Source organism: Streptopelia decaocto (genome assembly GCF_964273445.1).
Source record: "Streptopelia decaocto genome assembly, chromosome: 20".
In the NCBI taxonomy this organism is placed as follows: Eukaryota; Metazoa; Chordata; class Aves; order Columbiformes; family Columbidae; genus Streptopelia; species Streptopelia decaocto.
Window position 1 is genome coordinate 1559695 of NC_138675.1, and position 22439 is coordinate 1582133.

The 22439-nt window shown below is 63.1% G+C and overlaps 1 protein-coding gene across 3 annotated transcripts in view; it reads left to right on the forward strand.

Annotated features, from left to right (window-relative positions):
* The window catches only part of HSPG2 (heparan sulfate proteoglycan 2), a 52811-nt gene that overhangs the window by 25596 nt on the left and 4776 nt on the right, over nt 1-22439 (forward strand). For 2 of the 3 annotated variants that reach the window (XM_082070104.1, XM_082070105.1), the window contains 46 exons: nt 1623-1849; nt 1924-2034; nt 2111-2211; nt 2931-3111; nt 3864-3923; nt 4103-4225; nt 4305-4445; nt 5963-6105; nt 6189-6324; nt 6410-6555; nt 6640-6778; nt 6857-7011; nt 7387-7525; nt 7621-7769; nt 7915-8053; nt 8233-8390; nt 8823-8961; nt 9037-9188; nt 9282-9420; nt 9502-9653; nt 9739-9877; nt 9955-10106; nt 10190-10328; nt 10417-10568; nt 10651-10789; nt 10870-11013; nt 11088-11222; nt 11951-12132; nt 12213-12405; nt 12486-12665; nt 14287-14547; nt 14624-14819; nt 14899-14996; nt 15967-16233; nt 16310-16422; nt 16514-16661; nt 16745-16861; nt 17117-17201; nt 17289-17433; nt 17514-17613; nt 17699-17808; nt 17888-17996; nt 18074-18172; nt 19506-19727; nt 20550-20782; nt 20866-21040. In XM_082070104.1, the coding sequence (XP_081926230.1) occupies nt 1623-1849; nt 1924-2034; nt 2111-2211; nt 2931-3111; nt 3864-3923; nt 4103-4225; nt 4305-4445; nt 5963-6105; nt 6189-6324; nt 6410-6555; nt 6640-6778; nt 6857-7011; nt 7387-7525; nt 7621-7769; nt 7915-8053; nt 8233-8390; nt 8823-8961; nt 9037-9188; nt 9282-9420; nt 9502-9653; nt 9739-9877; nt 9955-10106; nt 10190-10328; nt 10417-10568; nt 10651-10789; nt 10870-11013; nt 11088-11222; nt 11951-12132; nt 12213-12405; nt 12486-12665; nt 14287-14547; nt 14624-14819; nt 14899-14996; nt 15967-16233; nt 16310-16422; nt 16514-16661; nt 16745-16861; nt 17117-17201; nt 17289-17433; nt 17514-17613; nt 17699-17808; nt 17888-17996; nt 18074-18172; nt 19506-19727; nt 20550-20782; nt 20866-21040 (6863 nt within the window). The remainder of the gene's footprint in view (nt 1-1622; nt 1850-1923; nt 2035-2110; nt 2212-2930; nt 3112-3863; nt 3924-4102; nt 4226-4304; nt 4446-5962; nt 6106-6188; nt 6325-6409; nt 6556-6639; nt 6779-6856; nt 7012-7386; nt 7526-7620; nt 7770-7914; nt 8054-8232; nt 8391-8822; nt 8962-9036; nt 9189-9281; nt 9421-9501; nt 9654-9738; nt 9878-9954; nt 10107-10189; nt 10329-10416; nt 10569-10650; nt 10790-10869; nt 11014-11087; nt 11223-11950; nt 12133-12212; nt 12406-12485; nt 12666-14286; nt 14548-14623; nt 14820-14898; nt 14997-15966; nt 16234-16309; nt 16423-16513; nt 16662-16744; nt 16862-17116; nt 17202-17288; nt 17434-17513; nt 17614-17698; nt 17809-17887; nt 17997-18073; nt 18173-19505; nt 19728-20549; nt 20783-20865; nt 21041-22439) is intronic. The other variant, XM_082070106.1, reaches the window with a different exon arrangement.

The window sequence follows — 22439 nt, forward strand, 5'->3', positions numbered from 1 at the left end:
TACACACCCCAATATACCCACCTCCATATGCCCACCCCATATCTCCACCCCAATGAGCTCACCCCCATACACCCCCCTGATGCCCCCGCCCCAATGTGCTCATCCCTGTACCCACCCCAACACACCCTCCCCAATGTGCTCACCCCAAAGTGCTCACCGCAAAGCGGTCACCCCCATATACTAACCCCAACACACCCACCCCAGGGTGCTCACCCCCATATACTCACCCCAACACACCCACCCCAGGGTGCTCACCCCCATATACTCACCCCAACTTACCCACCTCAACATACTCACCCCGATGGGCTTCCCTGATAGACCCACCCCAACGTGCTCACCCTTACACCCACCTTCATATAGACGCCCCGATGTGCTTACCCCAAAATACCCCCCAAAGTGCCCACCCTTACACTCACCCCTATATACTCACCCCCAAATACCCACATCAATGCACTCCTCACCCTTGTACCCACCCCAATATACCAGCCCTGATATACTCACCCCAAATACCTACCCCATATACTCACCCCAATGTTCTCCTCCTGCTATACGCACCCCAAAGTGCTCACCCCAATATACTCACCCTGATATACCCACCCCAAAATACCCCCCCAAAATGCCCACCCTTACACCCACCCTTATATACTCACCCCAAAATACCCACATCAACGCACTCCTCACCCTTGTACTCACCCCAATATACCAGCCCTGATATACTCACCCCAAATACTCACCCCCATGAACTCACCCCGATGTTCTCCTCCTCCTATACCTACCCCAAAGTGCTCATTCCAATGTGCTCACCCCCATATATGCACCCCAATAAGCTCACCCCACTTATACCCTCCCCCATATACTCATCCCGTTATGCTCAGCCCCAATATATGCACCTCAATGGGCTGACCCCTCTATATGCACCCCCATATGTTCATCCCAACGTACCCACCCTGAATATGCACCCCATTTCACCCCAATATACCTCCCCAGTATAGTCACTCTGGTGGGCTCACCCCATTGTACCCACCCTGCTATGCTCGTCTTGATGTTGCACCCCAATATTTTCACCCTACTATACCCACCCCAAGGTACCCACCCTAATATGTTCAGCCCCCATATCCCCACCCCAAAGGGCTCACCCCAGTTCTTGCACCCAAATATCCCCACCCTGATGTTCTCACCCCGATATTTGTGCCCCAATATGCTCACCCCAGTATATGCACCACAAAGGGCTCACCCCACTATTTGCACCCCAATATCCCCACCCCAATGGGATCACCCTAATATTTGTACCCCAATATCCCCACCCCAATGTTCTCATCCTAATATTTGTGCCCCAATATGCTCACCCCACTATTTGCACCAATATCCCCACCCCAATGGGCTCACCCCACTATTTACACCTCAGTATTCTCACTCCAATATTTGTGCCCCAATGTGCTCACCCCAGTATATGCACCACGAAGGGCTCACCCCACTATTTGCACCCCAATGGGATCACCCCACTATTTGCACCCCAATATCCCCACCCCAATGTTCTTACCCCAATATACACCCCCACTATCCCCCCATACCCATCCTGCTATACCCCCCAACATCCTCTCACCCCCTCTTTTCCCCCGCAGCTGCGCCCCTGGTTATGTGGGTGACCCGACGGTGCGGGGCCAGGCGTGTGTCCCCGCGGGGTCCCCGGTGCCGCTGGCCGTGCGCGTGCACCCCCCGCGCAGTGCGGTGACACAGGGCAGCGCCGTCACCCTGCGCTGCCACGCCACCGGAGAGCCCCCCTTCTATTACCACTGGGCGCGGGAAGACGGGCGACCCCTCCCCGAGGGCGCCCAGAGCCGGCGACAAGGTACTGGGTAGCTCAGGGACAGGGGTGTCCCCAAGGTGGGGGGACTGCGGTGTCACCTGCGTGTTCCCCGCCAGGTGAGGAGCTGCACTTCGCCAGCATCCAGCCCTCCGAAGCCGGTGTCTACGTCTGCTCCTGCCGCAACCTGCGGTACAGCAACGCCAGCCGCGCCGAGGTCATTGTCACCGGTAGGTCATTGTCACCGAGGGGGGGACATGGGGACGAAGGGGGGGAGCGGGGCTCAGCTCTCCTGTCCGGGCACAGAGACCCCTGACAAGCCCATCACCGTCACCGTGGAGGAGAAGCGGGTGCAGCGGGTGAAGCCCGGGGCCGATGTCACCTTTGTCTGCACTGCCAAGAGCAAGGTGAGGGGTGGGGGGCACAGCACGGGGTGGGAGGACACCCTTGGGTGCCCCTGGGGATGTGCAGGGCATGGGGACGCCCCTGTGTGCTCAGGGGGACATGCAGGGCACAGAGACACCCTGGGTGGTCATGGGGACATGCAGGGTGCACAGGGACACCCCTGGGTGCCCTCAAGGCATGCAGATACCCCAAGGTGCCCACGGGGACATGCAGGGCATGGGGACACCCTTGGGTGCCCACGGGGACATGCAGGGCATGAGGACACCACTGGGTGCCTGTGGGGATATGGGGACATGCAGCCTGTACAGGGACACCCCTGGGTGCCCCAAGGTGTGCAGACACCCCTAAGTGCCCATGGGGACATGCAGGGCGTGGGGACACCCTTGGGTGCCCATGGAGACATGCAGGGCATGGGGGCACCACTGGGTGCCCATGGGGACATGCAGGGGACAGGGACACCCTTGGGTGCCCATGGAGACATGCAGGGCATGGGGACACCACTGTGTGTCCATGGGGACACGCAAGGTGCACAGGGACACCCCTGTGTGTCCATCCAGCCATATGACCCCTGCGAGCACTCTCGGGTGCCCACCTGCCTCCACGGGTCACCCCTCACCCCTGGGTGCCCACCTGTCCCCACTGGGTGCGCAGACAGCCCTGCAGTGCCCCCCACCCCTTTGTGCGCCCATCGCCGTGGCCTCAGGCCCCTCTCCCCCCGCAGTCTCCCGCCTACACGCTGGTGTGGACGCGGCAGAGCCACGGCTCGCTGCCGCCCGGCGCCGTCGACTTCAACGGCATCCTGACGCTGCGGCGCGTGCGCCCCGAGGACGCCGGCGTCTACGTCTGCACCGGCTCCAACATGCTGGACATGGACCAGGGCACCGCCACGCTCTATGTGCAGGGTGGGCACCAGGGTGCCGGGTGGGCTGGGCGCCCAGATAACGGGGTGATGGGCACGCTGGGAGCCAAGATGCTGGGGTGGCTTGCTGCCCAGTTGCTGTGGTCATGGGTGGGCTGGGTGCCCAGATAATGGGGTGATGGGCACACTGGTTGCCCAGATGCCAGGGCAACGGGCAGGTTGAGCACCTAGACACTGGGGTGAAGGGTGGGCTGGGTGCCCAGACGCCAGGGTGATGGGCTGGCTCGGCGCCCAGATGTCGGGATGACGGGCACACTCACCCAGGTGCTGGGGCGGTGGGTGGGCAGGACACCCAGATGTGGGGGCAATGGATGGGCTGGGTGCCCAGATGCAATGGTGATGGGCACACTTGGCACCCAGATGCTGGGGTGTTGGGCAACACTTGGTGCCTGGACGCCAGGGTGATAGGCACCCTGGGCACCCAGATGCTGGGGCAATGGGCACATTCACTGCCCAGATGTCAGGGTGATGGCCACATCCAGCACCCAGACATTGGGATGATGGGCACATTCACTAACCAGATGCCCTGGCAATGGACAGGGTTGCTGCCCAGACACCAAGGTGCTGTGGCAATGGGCATAGTCAGCAGCCAGCTGCCAGAATGCTGGGCGCAGTGATGCCAGTCATCGGGGCGATGGGTGCGGTGATGCCCAGGTGCCAGAATGATGGGAAAGCCAATGCCCAGATGCCAGGGTGATGGGCACGCTCTCCTGAGATCCCCCCTCCTTCTTGCAGCCCCCTCCAAGACTCAGATGTTCTATGGCCCCGTTGAGTTCATGGAGGGGCACAGGCCAGGTAAGTCATCGCAGGGGGTCTCTGGGGGGTCCCCACGCTCCCCCCGCACCCACTGCACGCCGGGGCTGCACCGCACACCCCCCACCGGCTGTGCCACGCCACCCCCGCTTCCTACCGCCCCCACTGCACCATGGGGGGGGGCCCGGCGAGCCCTGAGCCCCCCCCGCATATCACCGCAGCCGCCACCGCCGCTGCCCCCACCGCCGCCGTGGAGCCGGCGCAGCTGAGCGTGGCGCCGGGGCAGCCGGCCGAGTTCCGCTGCGTGGGCACCGGCAGCCCCACACCCACCCTCGAGTGGCTCGGTAGGTGCTGCCGGGGACGGGGGGGACATCGACACTGGGTTTGGGGCCGTGGTGGTGACGTGGGGCTGTGTCTCTGCAGGGACGCTGCCGCCGCGGGCGGTGGTCCAGGGGGGGACGCTGCGTTTCGGCGCCGTGGAGCCCGGTGACGAGGGACACTACGCGTGCCGGGCGCGCAGCAGCGCCGGGCAGCACACGGCGAGGGCCTTCCTCCATGTGCACGGTGCGTGTCCTTGTCATCCCCATTGTCCAGCCTCAGCATCCTCATCCCCATCATTCCCATCATCCTGGTTCATCTCTATCGTCTCTATCATTATGGTCCATCCACATCATCCCCATCCCAATTGTCCCATCATTTCCCATCATCCCCGTCACCCCAATCGTCCACATCATCCCGTTGTCCCCATCATCTGCATCGTCCCTGTCTGCCCTTTTGTCCCCGTCACCCCTGTCACCCTCCATGATCCCTATCATCCATCCGCATAATCCCATTGTCCCCGTCATCCTCATTACCTGCATCATCCCTATCACGCCCATTGTCCCCATCACCCCCTCATTGCTGTCAACATCATCCCTGTCATCTCCCATCGTCCATCCCCCTCATCCCCACCAACTCCCTTACCCCCAATGTCACTATCATCCCCGTCATCCCTGTCACCGCTATTGTCTCTGTAACTGCTTGTCATCCCCATCACCCTCATTGTCCCCATCATGCCCCATCCCTGTCACCCCCATTGTCCCCATCATCCTCATTGCCTGCATCATCCCTGACACCCTCATTGTCCCCATCATCCCCCTGTCCTCATCCTCCCCATCATCACTGTTATCCCCATTGTCCCCATCATCCCGTTGTCCCCATCATCCTCATGGTCTGTATCATCACTGTCATCCCCATTGTCCCCATTATCCCATTGTCCTCACCATCCCCATTATCCCTCTCACCTCCACTGTCCCCATCATCCCGGTCATCCCCATTGTCCCCATTGTCCTCATCACCATCATCCCTGTCACCCCCATTGTCCCCATCATCCTCATGGTCTGTATCATCACTATCACCCCCATTTTCCCCATTATCCCATTGTCTTCATTGTTCCCATCATCCCTGTCACCCCCATTGTCTCCATCATCCCATTGTCCCCATCGTCCTCATGGGTCTGTATCATCCCTGTCATCCCCATTGTCCCCATTATCCCATTGTCCTCATCATCCCCATTATCCCTCTCACCTCCATTGTCCCCATCATCCCTGTCATCCCCATTGTCCCCATTGTCCTCATCACCATCATCCCTGTCACCCCTATTGTCCCCATCATCCCATTGTCCCCATCATCCTCATGGTCTGTATCATCACTATCACCCCCATTTTCCCCATTATCCCATTGTCTTCATTGTTCCCATCATCCCTGTCATCCCCATTGTCTCCATCATCCCATTGTCCCCACCGTCCTCATCATCCCCATCATCCCCATCATCCCTCTTGCCTCCATTGTCCCCATCATCCCAATGTCCCCACCATCCCTGTCATCCCCATTGTCCCCATTGTCCCCATTGTCCCCATTGTCCTTGTCACCATCATCCCTGTCACCCCCATTGTCCCCATCATCCTGTTGTCCCTATTGCCCTCATCATCCCCATTGTTCTCATCATCCCCATCATCCCTCTCTCCTCCATTGTCCCCATCATCACGTTGTCCCCATTGCCCCCACCCCCCGATGCCACCCTGACCCCCCGTTTTGCACAGCGGCCGATGCCCCACGGGTGCAGGTGAGCCCGGAGCGGACTGAGGTGCAGGAGGGCTCCACAGTGCGGCTCTACTGCCGCGTCGCCGGGTCCCCAACTGCCACCATCACCTGGGAGAAGCAGGGGGGCACCCTGCCGCAGCAGGTGAGCTGGGGCAGCACCCTTGGGTGCTCCTGGGGGGTGTGGGGGCACCATGGGCGCTGCTCACACTTGCCCTGCCACCGCAGTCCCGCACCGAGCAGGGTGACATCGCCACGCTGGTCATCCCCACTGTGACGGTGGCCGATGGTGGCATCTACCTCTGCGTGGGCACCAGCGCCGCTGGCACGGCCCGCGCTGCCATCGAGGTGGCCGTGGTGCCAGGTGAGTGGGGGGAAACTGGTGGGGTTCAGGGAGGGTTTGGGGGGGCCGCAGCCCCCCGACACGTCCCCCATTTACCTCCCTGCAGGGGCAGCACCACCCGTTCGCATCGAGTCCTCGTCCCCGTCGGTCACCGAGGGACAGACCCTGGACCTCGACTGCCTGGTGGCCGGATCAGGCCCCGCCACGGTGACCTGGTACAAACGCGGTGGCTCCCTGCCCGCTGGCCACCAGGTGGGACACGGAGGGGTCACCCCAAATCCTGTGCTGTCCCTCTGCTCTCCGGCACTGATGTGTCCCCATATTGTCCCCTCCCAGGTGTCAGGCACCCGCCTGCGCATCCCCCAGGTGACAGCGGCCGATTCAGGGGAGTACGTGTGCCGGGTGACATTGGGGACCACCATGCGGGAGGCGTCTGTCGTTGTCACTGTGGTGGCTGGATCCGGCTCGTCCTATGGTGAGACGAGGCGTGGTGGCACCGAGAGGGACATGCCGGTCCCCAACGGGTGGTCACAGCTCTGTCCTCTTCCCCCAGGGCCACCAGCTTCGGGTGTCCCCATCCGGATTGAGGCGTCATCGTCCACCGTGGCCGAGGGACAGAGCCTGGAGCTCAACTGCGTGGTGGCCGGGCAGGGACAGGCCACTGTCACCTGGTACAAGCGCGGGGGGACCCTCCCAGCCAAGCACCAGGTAGGGGACAATGTCACCAAGGGGGGGTGTTGGAGTTGATGCACAGCCCTGTGCACGCTTGAGTGGCCCCGTGCAAGCCCAAATGGCCCCAATGCAAGGCCAGGTTACTCATGCAAGCCCAAGTGACCCCATATAAGCCCAGGTGGCCCCCGTGGAAGCCCAGGTGGCCCATGGAAGCCCACGTGACCCCATGTAAGCCCCAGTAGCTTATGCGAGGCCAGATGACCCCATATAAACTCAGGTGGCCGCATGCAAGCCCAAGTGACCCAGTGGAAGCCCAGATGGCCCCATGGAAACCCAAGTGACCCCACATAAGCCCAGGTGGCTCGTGCAAGCCCAAATAGCCCTGGTGATGCCCGTGTTCCCTCCCCGCAGGTGTCCGGGTCCCGGCTGCGGCTGCTGCAGGTGACAGCGGCCGATTCGGGCGAGTACGTGTGCCGGGTGACCAGCGGGGCCACCACCAAGGAATCTGCTGTCATGGTGACAATCCAGCCCAGTGGGGCCAGCGCCTACCGTGAGTGGGGATGAAGGGTGACAGTGCCAGCAGGGGGTCACCGTGCACCGTGACGCTCGCAGTCACCAGTGTCACCCTCCCTTCCCTGTCCCCAGCCCCGAGCAGCACGACCCCGCTGCGCATCGAGTCCCCGTCCACCGTGACTGAGGGCCAGACCCTGGACCTCAACTGCGTCATCGCCAGCCCCACACAGGCCACTGTCACCTGGTACAAGCGTGGGGGGTCCCTCCCGGCCAAGCACCAGGTAGGGGACATGGAGGGGGATGTCCCCAAGGGGGTGGTTGCGCTTGACCTGCCACCCCCTGCCAGCCCAGGTGGCCCCATTGGAGCCTCAGCAGCCCCGTGGAAGCCCAAATAACCCCAGTGACACCTGTGTCCCCTCCCCGCAGGTGTCCGGGTCCCGGCTGCGGCTGCTGCAGGTGACAGCAGCCGACTCGGGCGAGTACGTGTGCCGGGTGACCAGTGGGACCACCACCAAGGAGACATCCATCATGGTGACAATCCAGCCCAGCGGGGCCAGCGCCTACCGTGAGTGGGGACCAGAGGGGACAGGGGACGTCACCCATGGGGTGGTAACACCGCCCTGCGGTGTCCCTGGCTCTGGGATGACTGGATCCCTGGGGAAGCTGCCATGTGTGCGCTCATGGTGCCCCTTGAAGGGTGACACGTGGTGGTGGCCACAGTCTCTAACCAGTCTCTGTCCCCAGCCCCGGGCAGCACGACCCCCCTGCACATCGAGTCGTCGTCCTTGTCATCCCCGGTGACTGAGGGCCAGACCCTGGACCTCAACTGCGTCATCGCCAGCCCCACACAGGCCACTGTCACCTGGTACAAGCGTGGAGGGTCCCTCCCGGCCAAGCACCAGGTAGGGGACATGGAGGGGGATGTCCCCAAGGGGGTGGTTGGGGTTGATGCACAGCCCCGTGCCAGCCCCGTGCCAGCCCTGGAGGCCCCATGCAAGGTCAGGTGGCCCCATGCAAGCCCAAGTGATCCCATGCAAGGTCAGGTGGCCTCATGCAAGCCCAAGTGACCCCATATAAGCCCAGGTTGCCCATGGGAGGCCAGATGGCCCCGTGCAAGCCCAGGTGGCCTGTGCAAGCCCAGGTGACCCCAGGCAAGCCCAGATGACCCCATATAAGCTCAGGTGGCCCCATGCAAGCCCAAGTGACCCAGTGGAAGCCCAGGTGAACCCGTGGAAGCCCAAGTGACCCATATAAGCCCAGGTGGCTCGTGCAAGCCCAAGTGGCCCCATGCAAGCCCAAATAGCCCCGGTGACGCCTGTGTCCCCTCCTCACAGGTGTCCGGGTCCCGGCTGCGGCTGCTGCAGGTGACAGCGGCCGACTCGGGCGAGTACGTGTGCCGGGTGACCAGTGGGGCCACCACCAAGGAGACATCCATCATGGTGACAATCCAGCCCAGCGGGGCCAGCGCCTACCGTGAGTGGGGACCAGAGGGGACAGGGGGACTGTGCCACAGTCTTCCTGAGGTGACCTTCCCTTCTCTGTCCCCAGCCATCGGTGTCACCCCCCCGCTGCGCATTGAGTCCTCCTCCTCCTCCGTGGCCGAGGGACAGAGCCTGGACCTCAACTGCCTGGTGGCCGGGCAAGGACAGGCCACTGTCACCTGGTACAAGCGCGGGGGGACCCTCCCGGCCAAGCACCAGGTACGGGACATCAGAGGGGCCATTTGGGGTGGAAAAGGGTTTTTTTTGGGTTCTGAGGGGTTTGTGTTACCTTCTCACATGTCACCCCCCCAGGTGTCGGGCACCCGCCTGCGCATCCCCCAGGTGACAGCGGCTGATTCGGGGGAGTACGTGTGCCGGGTGACATCGGGCGGTGTCACACATGAGACGTCCCTCATCGTCACCATCCAGACAGGCGCCGGCTCCTCTTACGGTACTGGGGACAGGTCGGGGGTGACACAGGGACATGACAGGGACACAGTGGCTGTCCCACTGACCCCGTTGTCACCCCCAGCTGTCGGTGTCACACCACCGGTGCGGATCGAGACCTCGTCCGCTGCTGTCACCGAGGGACAGACCCTGGACCTCAACTGCATGGTGGCAGGACAGGGCCACCCCCATGTCACCTGGTACCGGCGCGGGGGGGCTCTGCCCCCCAACAGCCAGGTGGGACACTGGGGAGGTGATGTCACCGCACAGGGCACAGCCCTGTGCCTGACACTGATGTGTCCCCAACTTGTCACCTCTCCAGGTGTCGGGCACCCGCCTGCGCCTCTTCCAGGTGGCAGTGGCTGATTCGGGGGAGTACGTGTGCCGGGTGACGCTGGGGACTGTGACACAGGAGGCGTCTGTCATCGTCACCGTGCCCGGTGGCACCGGTGCCTATTACCGTGAGTATGAGGGCAGCGCTTGGGGACAGACGGGTGGCACCTCGGTGACAAACATCCCTGTTCTTTGTCCCTTGCAGCCTCAGGCGTGTCCCAGCCCCTCCGCATCGAGTCCTCGTCCTCGGCCATTGCCGAGGGACAGACCCTGGACCTCAACTGCCTGGTGGCCGGATCGGGTCCCGCCACGGTGACCTGGTACAAGCGCGGTGGCTCCCTGCCCGCTGGCCACCAGGTGGGACACGTGGGGTCACCCCAAATCCTGCCCTTGCCCTCTGCTCTCTGCCACTGACGTGTCCCCAAATTGTCCCCTCCCAGGTGTCGGGCACCCGCCTGCGCATCCCCCAGGTGACAGCGGCCGATTCGGGGGAGTACGTGTGCCGGGTGACATCGGGCGGCGTCACGCAGGAGACGTCCCTCATTGTCACCATCGATGACGGAGCCAGCCTGTCCCACCGTGAGTGTCACCCTTGGGGGGACAGGGAAAGGTGCCCAGTGCTGCTGGGAACCAGTGGGGACGCTAACCCTCCACTCTGCCCGTGCAGCCGCCGGTGTCACACCGCCCATCCGCATCGAGTCCTCGGCGTCCTCTGTCACCGAGGGACAGACCCTGGACCTGGATTGCATGGTGGCCGGGCAGGGACAGGCCACCATCACCTGGTACAAGCGCGGGGGGACCCTCCCGGCCAAACACCAGGTATGTGGGGACACCGGCAGGTTGAGGGACGGTGGCCAAGTGTAGCCAGTTGACGCCACCACTCCTGCAATTGTGTCGCCAGGTTTCGGGGTCCCGCCTGCGGCTGTCACAGCTCTCAGTGGCTGATTCGGGGGAGTACGTGTGCCGGGCGGACACAGGCAGTGTCACCCGCGAGGCCACCGTCACAGTCACCGTCACCTCCCGTGACAGCTCCAGCTACCGTAAGTGTGGCCATAGGGCGAGGGAGGACACTGGGGGGACACGGGTGAGCTTGGTGGCTTCCCCATCCCTGTCCCTGCAGGTCTGCAGAGCCCCATCATCTCCATTGACCCGCACAGCATGGCGGTGGCACCAGGTGAAGATGCCACCTTCAAGTGCCGTGTCCACGACGGCGCCCGCCCGGTCAACGTCACGTGGCGGATGGGACCTGGCCAACATCTCCAAGGTACGGTGGTCCCCAGGGTGGCCCCGGCACGGTCCCCAGGGTGGCCCTGCTGTTGACAGCTCCTCCTTCCCCAGACAATGTGAAGATCAGTGCCAACGGCTCCGTCATCTCCATCGTTGGTGCCCACGTGGGCAACCAGGGCGCCTACCACTGCGTGGCCTCCAACCGCTTCGGGGTCGCCAGCAGCGTCGTCAACCTCCTGGTGCAAGGTGCGAGGTGGCCACGGTGTCCCTGTCCCCATCTCCATGGGCTCCAGATGCTCCCGACGTGGTGATGTCCCCACCACCATCTCCATGCTGGTGTCTCCCATGTGTTCTAGATCCTCCTGGGTTGGTGGGTGTCCTCATGCCCTCCATGTGCTCCAGGTGGACCCAGGGTGGTAGTGTCCCTGTCCCCATGTCCCCCAGAGGCCCTCAGGGTGATGGTGTCCCCATTGTCATCCTCTGTGTGCTCCAGGTGCCCCCAGTGTACTGGTGTCCCCATCCCCATGTCCTCTCCGTGCTTCAGGTGCTCCTGGAGTGGTGGTGCCCACGTCCCTATGGTGATGTCCTCCAGGTCCTCTGGGGCTGTGGTGTCCCCATCCCCATGTTGATGTCCTCTATGTGCTCCAGATGTTCCTGGGGTGGTGGTGTCCCCATCCCCACTCTGATGTCCTTCCCAAGTTCCACATGTCCCCAGGGTGATGGTGCCCCCATGGCCATGCTAATGTCCTTAGTGGTGGTGTCCCCATCCCCACACTGATGTCTTCCATGTGCTCCAGATGTCCCCAGGGTGATGGTGCCCCATGGCCATGCCAACATCCTCAGTGGCGGTGTCTCCACCCCCACGTCCTCCATGTGCTCCAGATGTCCCCAGGGTGATGGTGCCCCATGGCCATGCCAACGTCCTTAGTGATGGTGTCCCCCTCCCCACACTGATGTCCTTCCCCCATCTCCAGGTGCCCCTACAGTATCAGTGATGCCACCGGGGCCTGTGACGGTGAAGGAGGGCAAGTCCATCAGCCTGGAGTGCCTGGGCCGGGGGGAACCGCGGCCATTGGTGCGCTGGAGCCGGCCAGGCTCCCGGCAGAAGGTGGAGCACCAAACACTGCTGCACATGGACAGCCAGGCCATCCTGCAGGTGCGCGGGGACACCCATAGGTGTGGGGGACACCAGTGGGTGCCGGGCGCTCCCCACCCACCCCGTGTCCCCTCCACCAGCTCTCGCCGGCCAAGCCGGAGCACACTGGCGCCTACGTCTGCACGGCACACAGCGCCCTGGGCTCGGCACAGGCGCGGGTGGACGTCACGGTGGAGACGGCGCAGCAGCAGCCCGGTGCCCCCCAGGTCACCGCACCCTCCAGCATCACCGTGGTGGCCGGGGATACCGCCACACTGCACTGCACGGCCACAGGTACCGGGTGGGCAGTGGCGGAGGGGACGTCCCGCCGCGGTGGCTGACGCCGCGGTGATGGACGCCGGTGTTGGCTGCAGGGGAGCCGGCGCCGCGGGTGGAGTGGTCGAAGCTGCGGGCGCCGCTGCCCTGGCAGCACCGCGTGGTGGACGGCAGCCTGGTCATCCCCCGCGCCGCGCAGCAGGACTCGGGCCAGTACATCTGCAACGCCAGCAGCGCGGCCGGCTACGCCGAGGCCTTCATCACCCTCGACGTGGAGAGTAAGGGGGTGACGGGAGGGTGGGGGTGGCCCCTGGGTCCCTCCTGCCATCTCCACCGGCTCCTTTGCCCCGTCACCCATCTGTGGCTCCTCTCTGTCCTTCCTCGGCACATCTCTATCTCCGTCACTGCTCCCACCCTCCCATCCAGCTCTTCCTCATGGATCCATCTTCATCTATCCTGGCACGGCTCCTCCTCTCCATGTCCTCAAGCTCCTCCATCCAGCTGTTCCTCATGGATGTGTCCTCCTGCTTCTCCCTCCCCTGTACACATCCATCTCTATGTCTGTGCTCTCTTCCATCCATCCCCTGTTCATGGACCTGTCATCGCTCAACCTCCCAACTCACACCCAGCTCCCCATCTCAGACATCTCCATCCACCCCTTCCTGGTGGGTTCATCCATTGCTCATCTATCCCAACTCACACCCAGCTCCCCATCTCAGACATCTCCATCCACCCCTTCCTGGTGGGTTCATCCATCACTCATCCATCCCAGCTCACACCCAGCTCTCCAGATTCTCTCACACCCACTGTCAGTCCCTTCCTCGTGGATCTGTCCATCTCTCGTCCATCCCAGCACACGCCCATCTCTCCATCTCCTCTCAAACTTCTCCATCCACCCCTTCCTGGTGGATTCATCCATCAATCAGCCATCCCAGCTCACATCCACCTTTCTGTCTCCTCTCAAACCCCTCCAACCATCCATCTCTTCCTGGTGGATTCATCCATTACTCAACCATCACAACAAAAGCCCATCCCTCCATCTTCTCTCAAACTTCTCCAGCTGTCCTTTCCTTGTGGATTCATCCATCGTTCATCCATCCCAACTCACACCCATCTCTCCATCTCCTTTCAAACTCCTCTATCCATCCATCTCTTCCTTGTGGATGCAACCATCACTCAGCCACATCCATCTCTCCACCTCCTCTCAAACTTCTCTATCCATCCCTTCCCTTGTGGATGGGTCCAGCTCTCATCCATCCCAGCACACGCTCGTCTCTCCATCTCCTAACTTCTCCAGCCATCCCTTCCTTGTGGATCCACCCATCATTTGTCCATCCCAGCTCACATCCACCTCTCCATCTCCCCTCTCACCCCTGCATCCGTCCTTCCCCTTGTGGATCCATCCATCTCTGGTCCATCCCAGCACATGCCCACTTCCATCTTCACTCACACCCTCCCACCATTGCCCCATTCTTTGCCCCGTTGACCCACTCATTGCCCCATTGACTCACTCATTGGACTGTTGTCCCATTCTTTGCCCCATTGACCTACTCATTGCCCACTTGACCCACTCGTTGCCCCATCAACCCATTCTTTGCCCTGTTGTCCCGTTATTGCCCCATTGACTCACTCATTCCCTGTTGTCCCGTTATTGCCCCATTGACCTACTCATTGCCCACTTGACCCACTCATTGCCCCATCAACCTGTTCTTTGCCCTGTTGTCCCATTATTGCCGCATTGACTCACTCATTCCCTGTTGTCCCGTTATTGCCCCATTGACCTACTCATTGCCCACTTGACCCACTCATTGCCCAGTTGACCCATTCCTTGCCCCATCGACCACCTTTTGCCCCATCTCGGCTGTTGCCGGGTGCTGACAGCACCGCCCATCCCCGCAGCGCCACCATACGCCACCAGCCTGCCGGAGGAGAGCGCGGTGCGCGCCGGCGACGCGCTGCAGGTGCAGTGCCTGGCCCACGGCACCCCCCCGCTGCTCTACGCCTGGGACAAGGTCAACGGCAGCCTCTCGGCACGCGTCGCCCACCGCGGCGGCCTCCTCCGCATCAGCCCGGTGCTACCTGCCGACGCCGGCACCTACCGCTGCCTCGTCACCAACCGCGTCGGCACCACCGAGGCCTTCGCCCACGTGGCTGTCCATGGTGAGACCCCCTCCCCAAGCAGGGACGCTGCTCGCTGGGGACGCGGGGTACCATCAGGGCTTTGCATCCCGCCCAGGTGACGCTGGTGACAGTGGCGATGGCGGCAGCGGTCCCTTGACTGTACGGGTGACACCGGGGAGCCTCGTCCAGGGGGTCGGCAGCACCGCCGAGTTCGCCTGCACCGTCTCAGGGGACCCCCAGGCGCGTCTGGAGTGGCTGAAGGACGGCGGGGAGCTGCCTCCCACCCACAGTGTGCGGGATGGGGTGCTGCGGTAAGGACAGGGGACGGGGCGGTGGGGACCCCCCTGTTGTCCCCCCTGCGGGGTCCCACACGCCGCCGTGTCCCCACAGGATCCCGGAGCTGGCGTGGGGGGCGCAGGGGGTGTACGTGTGCCGCGCCAGCGCCCCGGGCGTGCAGGCCGAGGACAGGGCCACCCTCAGCGTCCAGGGTAGGAGTGACACCCGCGAACGGGGGGCACGGGCACCCCCCAACCTGTCCTCAACAACACTGGCACCCCAGCTCCCCAAATCCAGGGGCACCCCCCAACCCATTGTCCCATCCTCACAGACACCCTGGTACCCCCACCCCCCATGCCCTTGGGCACCTCAGTGCCCCCCAAATTCCTACACCCATAGGCACCCAGATAGCCCCATCTCTCCCCACATCCCCCAACACCCTGGTACCCCCCAATTTCTTTCCAACCCTACAGGCACCCCCATTGCCATCTCCATAGCTGTGGGCACCCCAGTACCCCCAAACTCACCCTGTGCCCACAGACACCCTTGTACCCCCATTTTCCCACACCCACAGACACCCTGGTATCCCCAATTCTCCCTGCACCCCAGCACCCCCTATTTCTTCCCACACCCATGAGCACCCCAATACCCCAAAATCCTCCCCATACCTGCAGGTGCCCCAATACACCCAGCTCTCCCTGTACCTGTGGGCACCCCAATACCCTCAATCTCTCCTGACACCCATGAGCACCCCAATACCCAAAAACTCTCCTCATTCCCACAGGCACCCCAGCACTCCCAGTCTCTCTCTATGCCTGTGGTCACCCCAGTGACCCAAATCTCTCCTGACACCCATGAAAACCCCGGCACCCCAAATCTCTCCCCATGGCCATGAGCACCCCAATAGCCCCAAACTCTCCCCATGCCCATGGGCACCCCAATACTCCCCATCTCTTCCTATGCCCAAGAGTACCCGGATAGCCCAAATTTCTCCCCATGCACATGCGTACCCCAATACCCCAAATCTCTCCCCATACCTACAAGCACCCCAACACCCCAATTTCTCCCCACACCCTTGAGCACCCCATTTCTCCCCATCTCTCACGCCCCTCGTTGTCACCCCAGACTGCATTATCCCCCTATACCAGGGGGCACCCCAAAACCCCACCGCTCCCCCCCCAGCTCTCCCCAGGGCGCTGATCAACGTGCGGACGGCGGTGCAGACGGTGCTGGCGGGGACAGCGGTGGAACTGGAGTGCCTGGGGTTGGGGGAACCCCGTCCCCATGTCACCTGGAGCAAAGTGGGGGGTCGCATCCGGCCCGGGGTGCAGGTCCGCGCCGGCACCCTCACCTTCGAGCGGGTGGAGCGGGCGGACGCGGGGCAGTACCGCTGCACCGCCGCCAACGCCGTGGGCACCGTCCAGTCCCACCTCATCCTCCACGTGCAAGGTGAGGGCTGGGGACACAGCGCTGGGGGTGCACACCATGTCACCATGGGATGGTGACACTTTCGCCGTGTCCCCAGCCGCCCCGCAAATCGCCGGGCAGCCCGAGGTGAAGGAGGTGGCAGTGGGTTCGGCGGCTGTTCTGCCCTGTTTGGCGTCAGGATTCCCAGTGCCGGAGATCACCTGGAGCAAGGTGAGGGTGCGGGGATGGGGATGCGAGGGCAGGGGGCACCCTATGGGTGCTGACCCTCCCTACGGGTGCTGACCCCCCCGTTGTGCCGCAGCTGGAGGGGGAGCTGCCGGCGGGGGCGCGGGCAGAGGGGAACGTCCTGACGCTGCCGGCCGTGCGCCACGAGGACGCCGGCGTCTACGCCTGCGCCGCCACCAACGCCCGCGGCCGGGAGACGGCGTATTACGTCCTCAAGGTCCGAGGTGAGGACAGACGGATGGACAAACAGACGGGAAGAGTGGGAGGGGATGTACCTGCACCCCTCCTGATCCCCCTGTCCCCGCAGAGCACCTGGTCCCCTATTTCGGGCAGACGCCGCACTCCTTCCTCCCCCTGCCCACCATCAAGGACGCCTACAAGAGATTCGAGATTGTCATCGCCTTCCGACCTGACGCTGCCGATGGTGAGTGTGTCGCCTGTGTGTTGCCTGCATGTCCCCTGCGTGTCCCCCGTGCATCCCCTCCATGTCCCCTCCACATCCCCTCCATCCTTTCCTCCTCCATCCTCCCTCTCTCTACCTCCCATTCTCTACTCAACCACCCCCCTCGCCCCTTATGGGGGTTTCTCCTCCATCCTGGGCATGTTTTGGGGTCCCTATGAAGGTGACACCCTGCCAAGGGGTGGGAACCACCCTCCCTGACCCACTGATCCCCCCCAGGGCTCCTCCTCTACAACGGGCAGCGGAAAAACAGCGGCGCCGACTTCATCTCCTTTGGGCTGGTGGGCGGCCGCCCCGAATTTCGGTGAGACCCATCAGCGGCTGCTAAGGGTGGGGGAAGTGGGTGCCAGCACCCTCCTACACCCATTGTCCTCCTTAAAATACCCCTCAGGTTTGACGCGGGTTCGGGCATGGCCACCATCCGGCACCCCACGCCGCTGCGCCTGGGCGAGTTCCACACCGTCCGGCTGCTCCGCAACCTCACCCGGGGGTCGCTGGCGCTGGACGGGCACCCACCAGTTAATGGCACCTCCCAGGTATTTTGGGGAGGGGGGTTGGTGCATTTGGGGTGGGGGTCAGGGTGCTGGAGGAGGTGCCCACCCGCCTGTGCCCGCAGGGGAAGTTCCAGGGGCTGGATCTGAACGAGGAGCTGTTCCTGGGGGGTTACCCCGATTTCAGCGCTGTGGCCAAGACGGGGCTGAGCCGCGGGTTTGTGGGTGAGTGACGGGATTTTGGGGGGCGGGGGAGGGCGCTGAGCATCGTGTCAGCCCCCCGGCTTCCTCCATCCCCGTCCCTCTGCAGGATGCGTGCGCCAGCTGCGCATCCAAGGGGAGGAGGTGGCTTTTGGGGACATGGACCTGCAGGCGCACGGTGTCACCAGCTGTCCCACCTGCCAGGACCGGCCGTGCCAGGTGAGGGTGGCGGTGCCGGGGGTTGCCCACCCATGCCCACCCATCCCCACCTGTCGCTGACACCCGTGTCACCCCCCAGAATGGCGGCGTGTGTCAGGACGCTGAGAGTGGCACCTACGTGTGTCGCTGTCCCCACGGCTTCACCGGCAGCAACTGCGAGTACTCGCGGGCTCTGCACTGTCACCCAGGTAAGGTGGCCATGTCCCGCGGGGATGTCACCCCCAGTCCCTCCCCAGATGGGTGCTGATGGCTTGTCACCCTACAGAGGCGTGTGGGCCTGATGCCACCTGCGTCAACCGGCCGGACGGGCAGGGCTACACCTGCCGCTGTCACCTGGGCAAGGCTGGGGACAGGTGTACTGAGGGTGAGCACTGCAGGGACATGGGGATGGTGCTGGCACCACCCTGGGGACACGGGCATGGGGTGGGGACCACCCTGAGGAGATGGGGATGTGGCTGGGGACCACCCTGGGGTCACAGGCCTGATGGGGACAGGGGATTAGGTACCATCTGGGGAGACGGGCATCACAGATGGGATGGAGGTGGGTCACTGGGTACCACCCCAGGGAGATGGGCATGATGGGGGACTGGGGACCACCGTGGGGACACAGGCTGAGTCCCACCCTGGGGAGATGGGCATGGGACTGGGTACCACCTTGGGGACATGGGGATGGGGCTGGGGACCACAGCAGGAATATGGCAATGGGGCAGGGGACCATCCTGGGGAGATGGGCACCATAGGGATAGGGTATTAGGTCCCGCCCCAGGGAGATGTGGCACCATGGGGCTGGGACCACCCTGGGGACACAGGCGTAGGGTGGGAACCCCCCGAGGGAGATGGACACGTGGCTGGGAACCATCCCAGGGACATGGGGACAGAGCTAAGGGCCACCCCAGAGAGATGGACATGGGGCTACAGACCATCCAGGGGACGTGGGGACAGGGCTGGGGACCACCCCAGGGAGATGGGCGCAAGGTTGGCACCACCCTGGGGACACAGGGACAGGGGTGGAGACCACCGTGGGGAGATGGGCATGGGTCTGGGTAGTGCCCTGGGGACATGGGGATGGGGACCACCCCAGGGAGATGGACACCATGAGGATGGGGTCCCACCACATGAGATGGGCACCATGGGGATGGGGGATTGAGGACCACCCTGGGGACATGGGCTGAGGACCACCCTGGGGAGATGGGCACCATGGGGTTGGAGGTTTGGGTCCTACCACAGGAAATGGGCACCATGGGAATGGAGGATGAGTTCCCACCATGGGGAGATGGACACTATGGGGATGGAGAACTGGGTCCCACCACAGGGAGGTGTGGATGGGGCTGTGGACTAACCATGGGGATGGGGGATTAGGGACCACCCTAGGGACACAGGCTGAGGACCACCCTGGGGAGATGAGCATAGGTCTGGGTACCACCATGGGGTCACAGGGACAGGGTGGGGGCCTCTCCTGGGACGTGGACATGGGACTGGGGAGATGGGCACCATGAGGATGGAGTCCCACCACAGGCGATGGGGTCACTGTGGGGCTGGAGGTTTGGGTCCCATGCCAGGGAGATGGGGATGGAGGACGAGTTCCCACCTTGGAGAGATGGACACTAAGGGGATGGAGAACTGGGCCCCACCATGGGGACCACCCTGGGGACACCCTGGGGAGATGGTCCCCGCGGGGTGCTGACGGGGCTGCGCAGGCGAGGCGGTGAGCGTGCCGTCCTTCGGTGAGGCCGGGGCCTTCGTGTCCTACCCACCCCTGACCAACGTGCACCATGAGCTGCGCGTGGACGCCGAGTTCCTGCCGCTGGCGCCCGACGGGCTCCTGCTCTTCAGCGCCGGCAAAGCCGCCCCCGTCGAGGACTTTGTGGCCTTGGCCATGGCCGGCGGCCACCTCGAGTTCCGCTACGAGCTGGGCTCAGGTGGGTGGCACTGGGACCCTGGGTGTTGCGGGCGAGCTGGCATTACTGGGGTCCCCCAATATCATAGGGGTGCCTGAGCTGTGGTGGGGTCCCCTGACATCAGTGGGGTCCCCAGGTGTCACTAGGGTCCTTTGGCATCATTGGGGTCCCCAGGCATCCTTGGGGTCCTTTGACACAAGTGGGGTCCCCAAGCATCACCAAGGTCCTTTGGTGTCATTGGAACCTCCAAGTGTCACCGGAGTCCCTTGGCACCACTGGGCCCCACGGGAAGTGCCAGGGTCCCTGGGCATTGGTGGGGTCCCCCAGTGTCACTGCGGTCCTTTGGCACCACTAGGGTCCCCAAGTCTTAGGGGGGTCCCTTGGTGGCATTGGAGTCTTCAAGTGTCACTAGGGTCTCTTGGCATCATTGGGGTCCCCAAGCATCACCACCAGGGTGTCACTAGGGTCCCTTGGTGTCACTGAGGTCCCCAGGCACCACCACTGGGGTGTCACTAGAGTCCCTTGGTGTCATTGGAGTCCCCACGCATCACTGGTGTCTTGTGCCATCATTGGAGTCTCCAAGAGTCACCGGGGTCCCATGGCCTCATTGAGGTCCCCGGGCATCACCAGGGACCCCTGGCACCACTGGGGTCCCCAAGTGTCACCAGGATCCCTTGGTCCCATTGAGGTTTCCAGGTGCTGCCAGGGTCCCTGGGCATTAGGGGTGTCTCCTGGTGTCCCCTGTCACCACCAGAGTCCCCCAGCATCACCCAGGGAACCTCTCAGCTCCCTCTGCGCCCCCAGTGTCCCCCTGTGATGCCACCACCCCGTCCGTCCCCACAGGCCCAGCGGTTCTCCGCAGCGCCGAGCCGGTGGCACTGGGCCGGTGGCACCGGGTGACAGCTGAGCGCGTGCACAAGGACGGGACACTGGTGGTGGATGACGCCACCCCGGTGAAACGCTCCTCGCCCGGAAAGAGCCAAGGACTCAACCTCCGCTCCCCCCTGTACCTGGGGGGCACCGAGCCGCCCCTGCGCCCCCCGACCAACGTCTCCTTCCGCGGCTGCATCGGAGAGGTGAGACCCCCGCCCCCACCCCCCCAACCCGGACTCCTGGGTCCCCTCCTTGACCCCCCCATTTGGTGTGTTCCCCCCGCCAGGTGTCCATCAACGGGAAGAAGGTGGATTTGGGGTACAGCTTCCTGCGCAGCCGCGGCGTGGGGCAGTGCGGGCAGCCGTCGCCCTGCCTGCGCGCTGCCTGCCTGCACGGGGGCCGCTGCCTGCCCCTGCCCGACGGCGCTGCCCACCGCTGCCTGTGCCCCCCCGGCTTCGGCGGTGAGTGCCGGCGTGGGCACGTTGGCGTGTGCGCAGCGTGTGTGCGAGCTGGGCGTGCGCGTGTGCTGGGCACGCGCGTGCCGTGCACGTGTGTGGGCGTGTGTCGTGCATGCGTGTGCACCGTGGGTGCTGCATGTGCATGCGTGTGCGCTGTACGTGCACGTGGGCTGTGTGTGCATGTGCGCTGTATGTGCAAGCTTGTGTGCTGTGCATGCATGCGTGCTGCGTGTGTGCGTGTGCTGTGCATGCAAGTGTGCTGTGCATGCACGTATGAGCACTGTGCATAGAGGTGCTGTGCATTGTGCATTTGCAGGATGCGTGTGTGCTCTGTATTCGTATGCAGATTGCATGTGTTTGCTGTGCACGTGTGCTGTGCATGCGTGTGCACTGCGCACGCACGTGCTGTGCGTGTACGTGTGAGCATTGCGTGTATATGTGTTGTGCATGTGTGTGCACTGTGGGTGCTGCATGTGCGTGCGTGTGTGCTGTGCAAGCGTGTGCGCTGTACGTGCACATGGGCTGTGTGTGCATGTGTGCTATATGTGCAAGCTTGTGTGCTGTGCTGCGTGTGTGCGTGTGCTGTGCATGCGTGTGTGCTGTACATGCACGTATGAGCACTGTGCATAGAGGTGCTGGGCATTGTGCATTTGCAGGATGCGTGTGTGCTGTGTATTCGTATGCAGATTGCATGTGTTTGCTGTGCACGTGTGCTGTGCATGCGTGTGCACTGTGCACGCACGTGCTGTGCGTGTACTTATGAGCATTGCGTGTATATGTGTTGTGCATGCGTGTGCACCATGGGTGCTGCATGTGCGTGCGTGTGCGCTGTGCAAGCATGTGTGCTGTACGTGCACATGGGCTGTGTGTGCATGTGTGCTATATGTGCAAGCTTGTGTGCTGTGCTGCGTGTGTGCGTGTGCTGTGCATGCGTGTGTGCTGTACATGCACATATGAGCACTGTGCATAGAGGTGCTGGGCATTGTGCATTTGCAGGACACGTGTGTGCTGTGCATGCATGTGTGCTGCGTGTGTGTGCTGTACACATGCATATGAGCACTGTGCATAGAGGTGCTGTGCATTGTGCATTTGCAGGACACGTGTGTGCTGTGCGTGCTCGTGTGCTGCGTGTGTGTGCTGTACATGCACATATGAGCACTGTGCATAAAGGTGCTGTGCATGTGCATTTGCAGGATGCGTGTGTGCTGTGTGTTCGTATGCAGATTGCATGTGTGCGCTGCATGTGTTTGCTGTGCACGTGTGCTGTGCATGCGTGTGCACTGCGCACGCACGTGCTGTGTGTGTACGTGTGAGCATTGCGTGTATATGTGCTGTGCATGCGTGTGCACTGTGGGTGCTGCTTGTGCGTGCGTGTGCGCTGTGCAAGCATGTGCGCTGTACG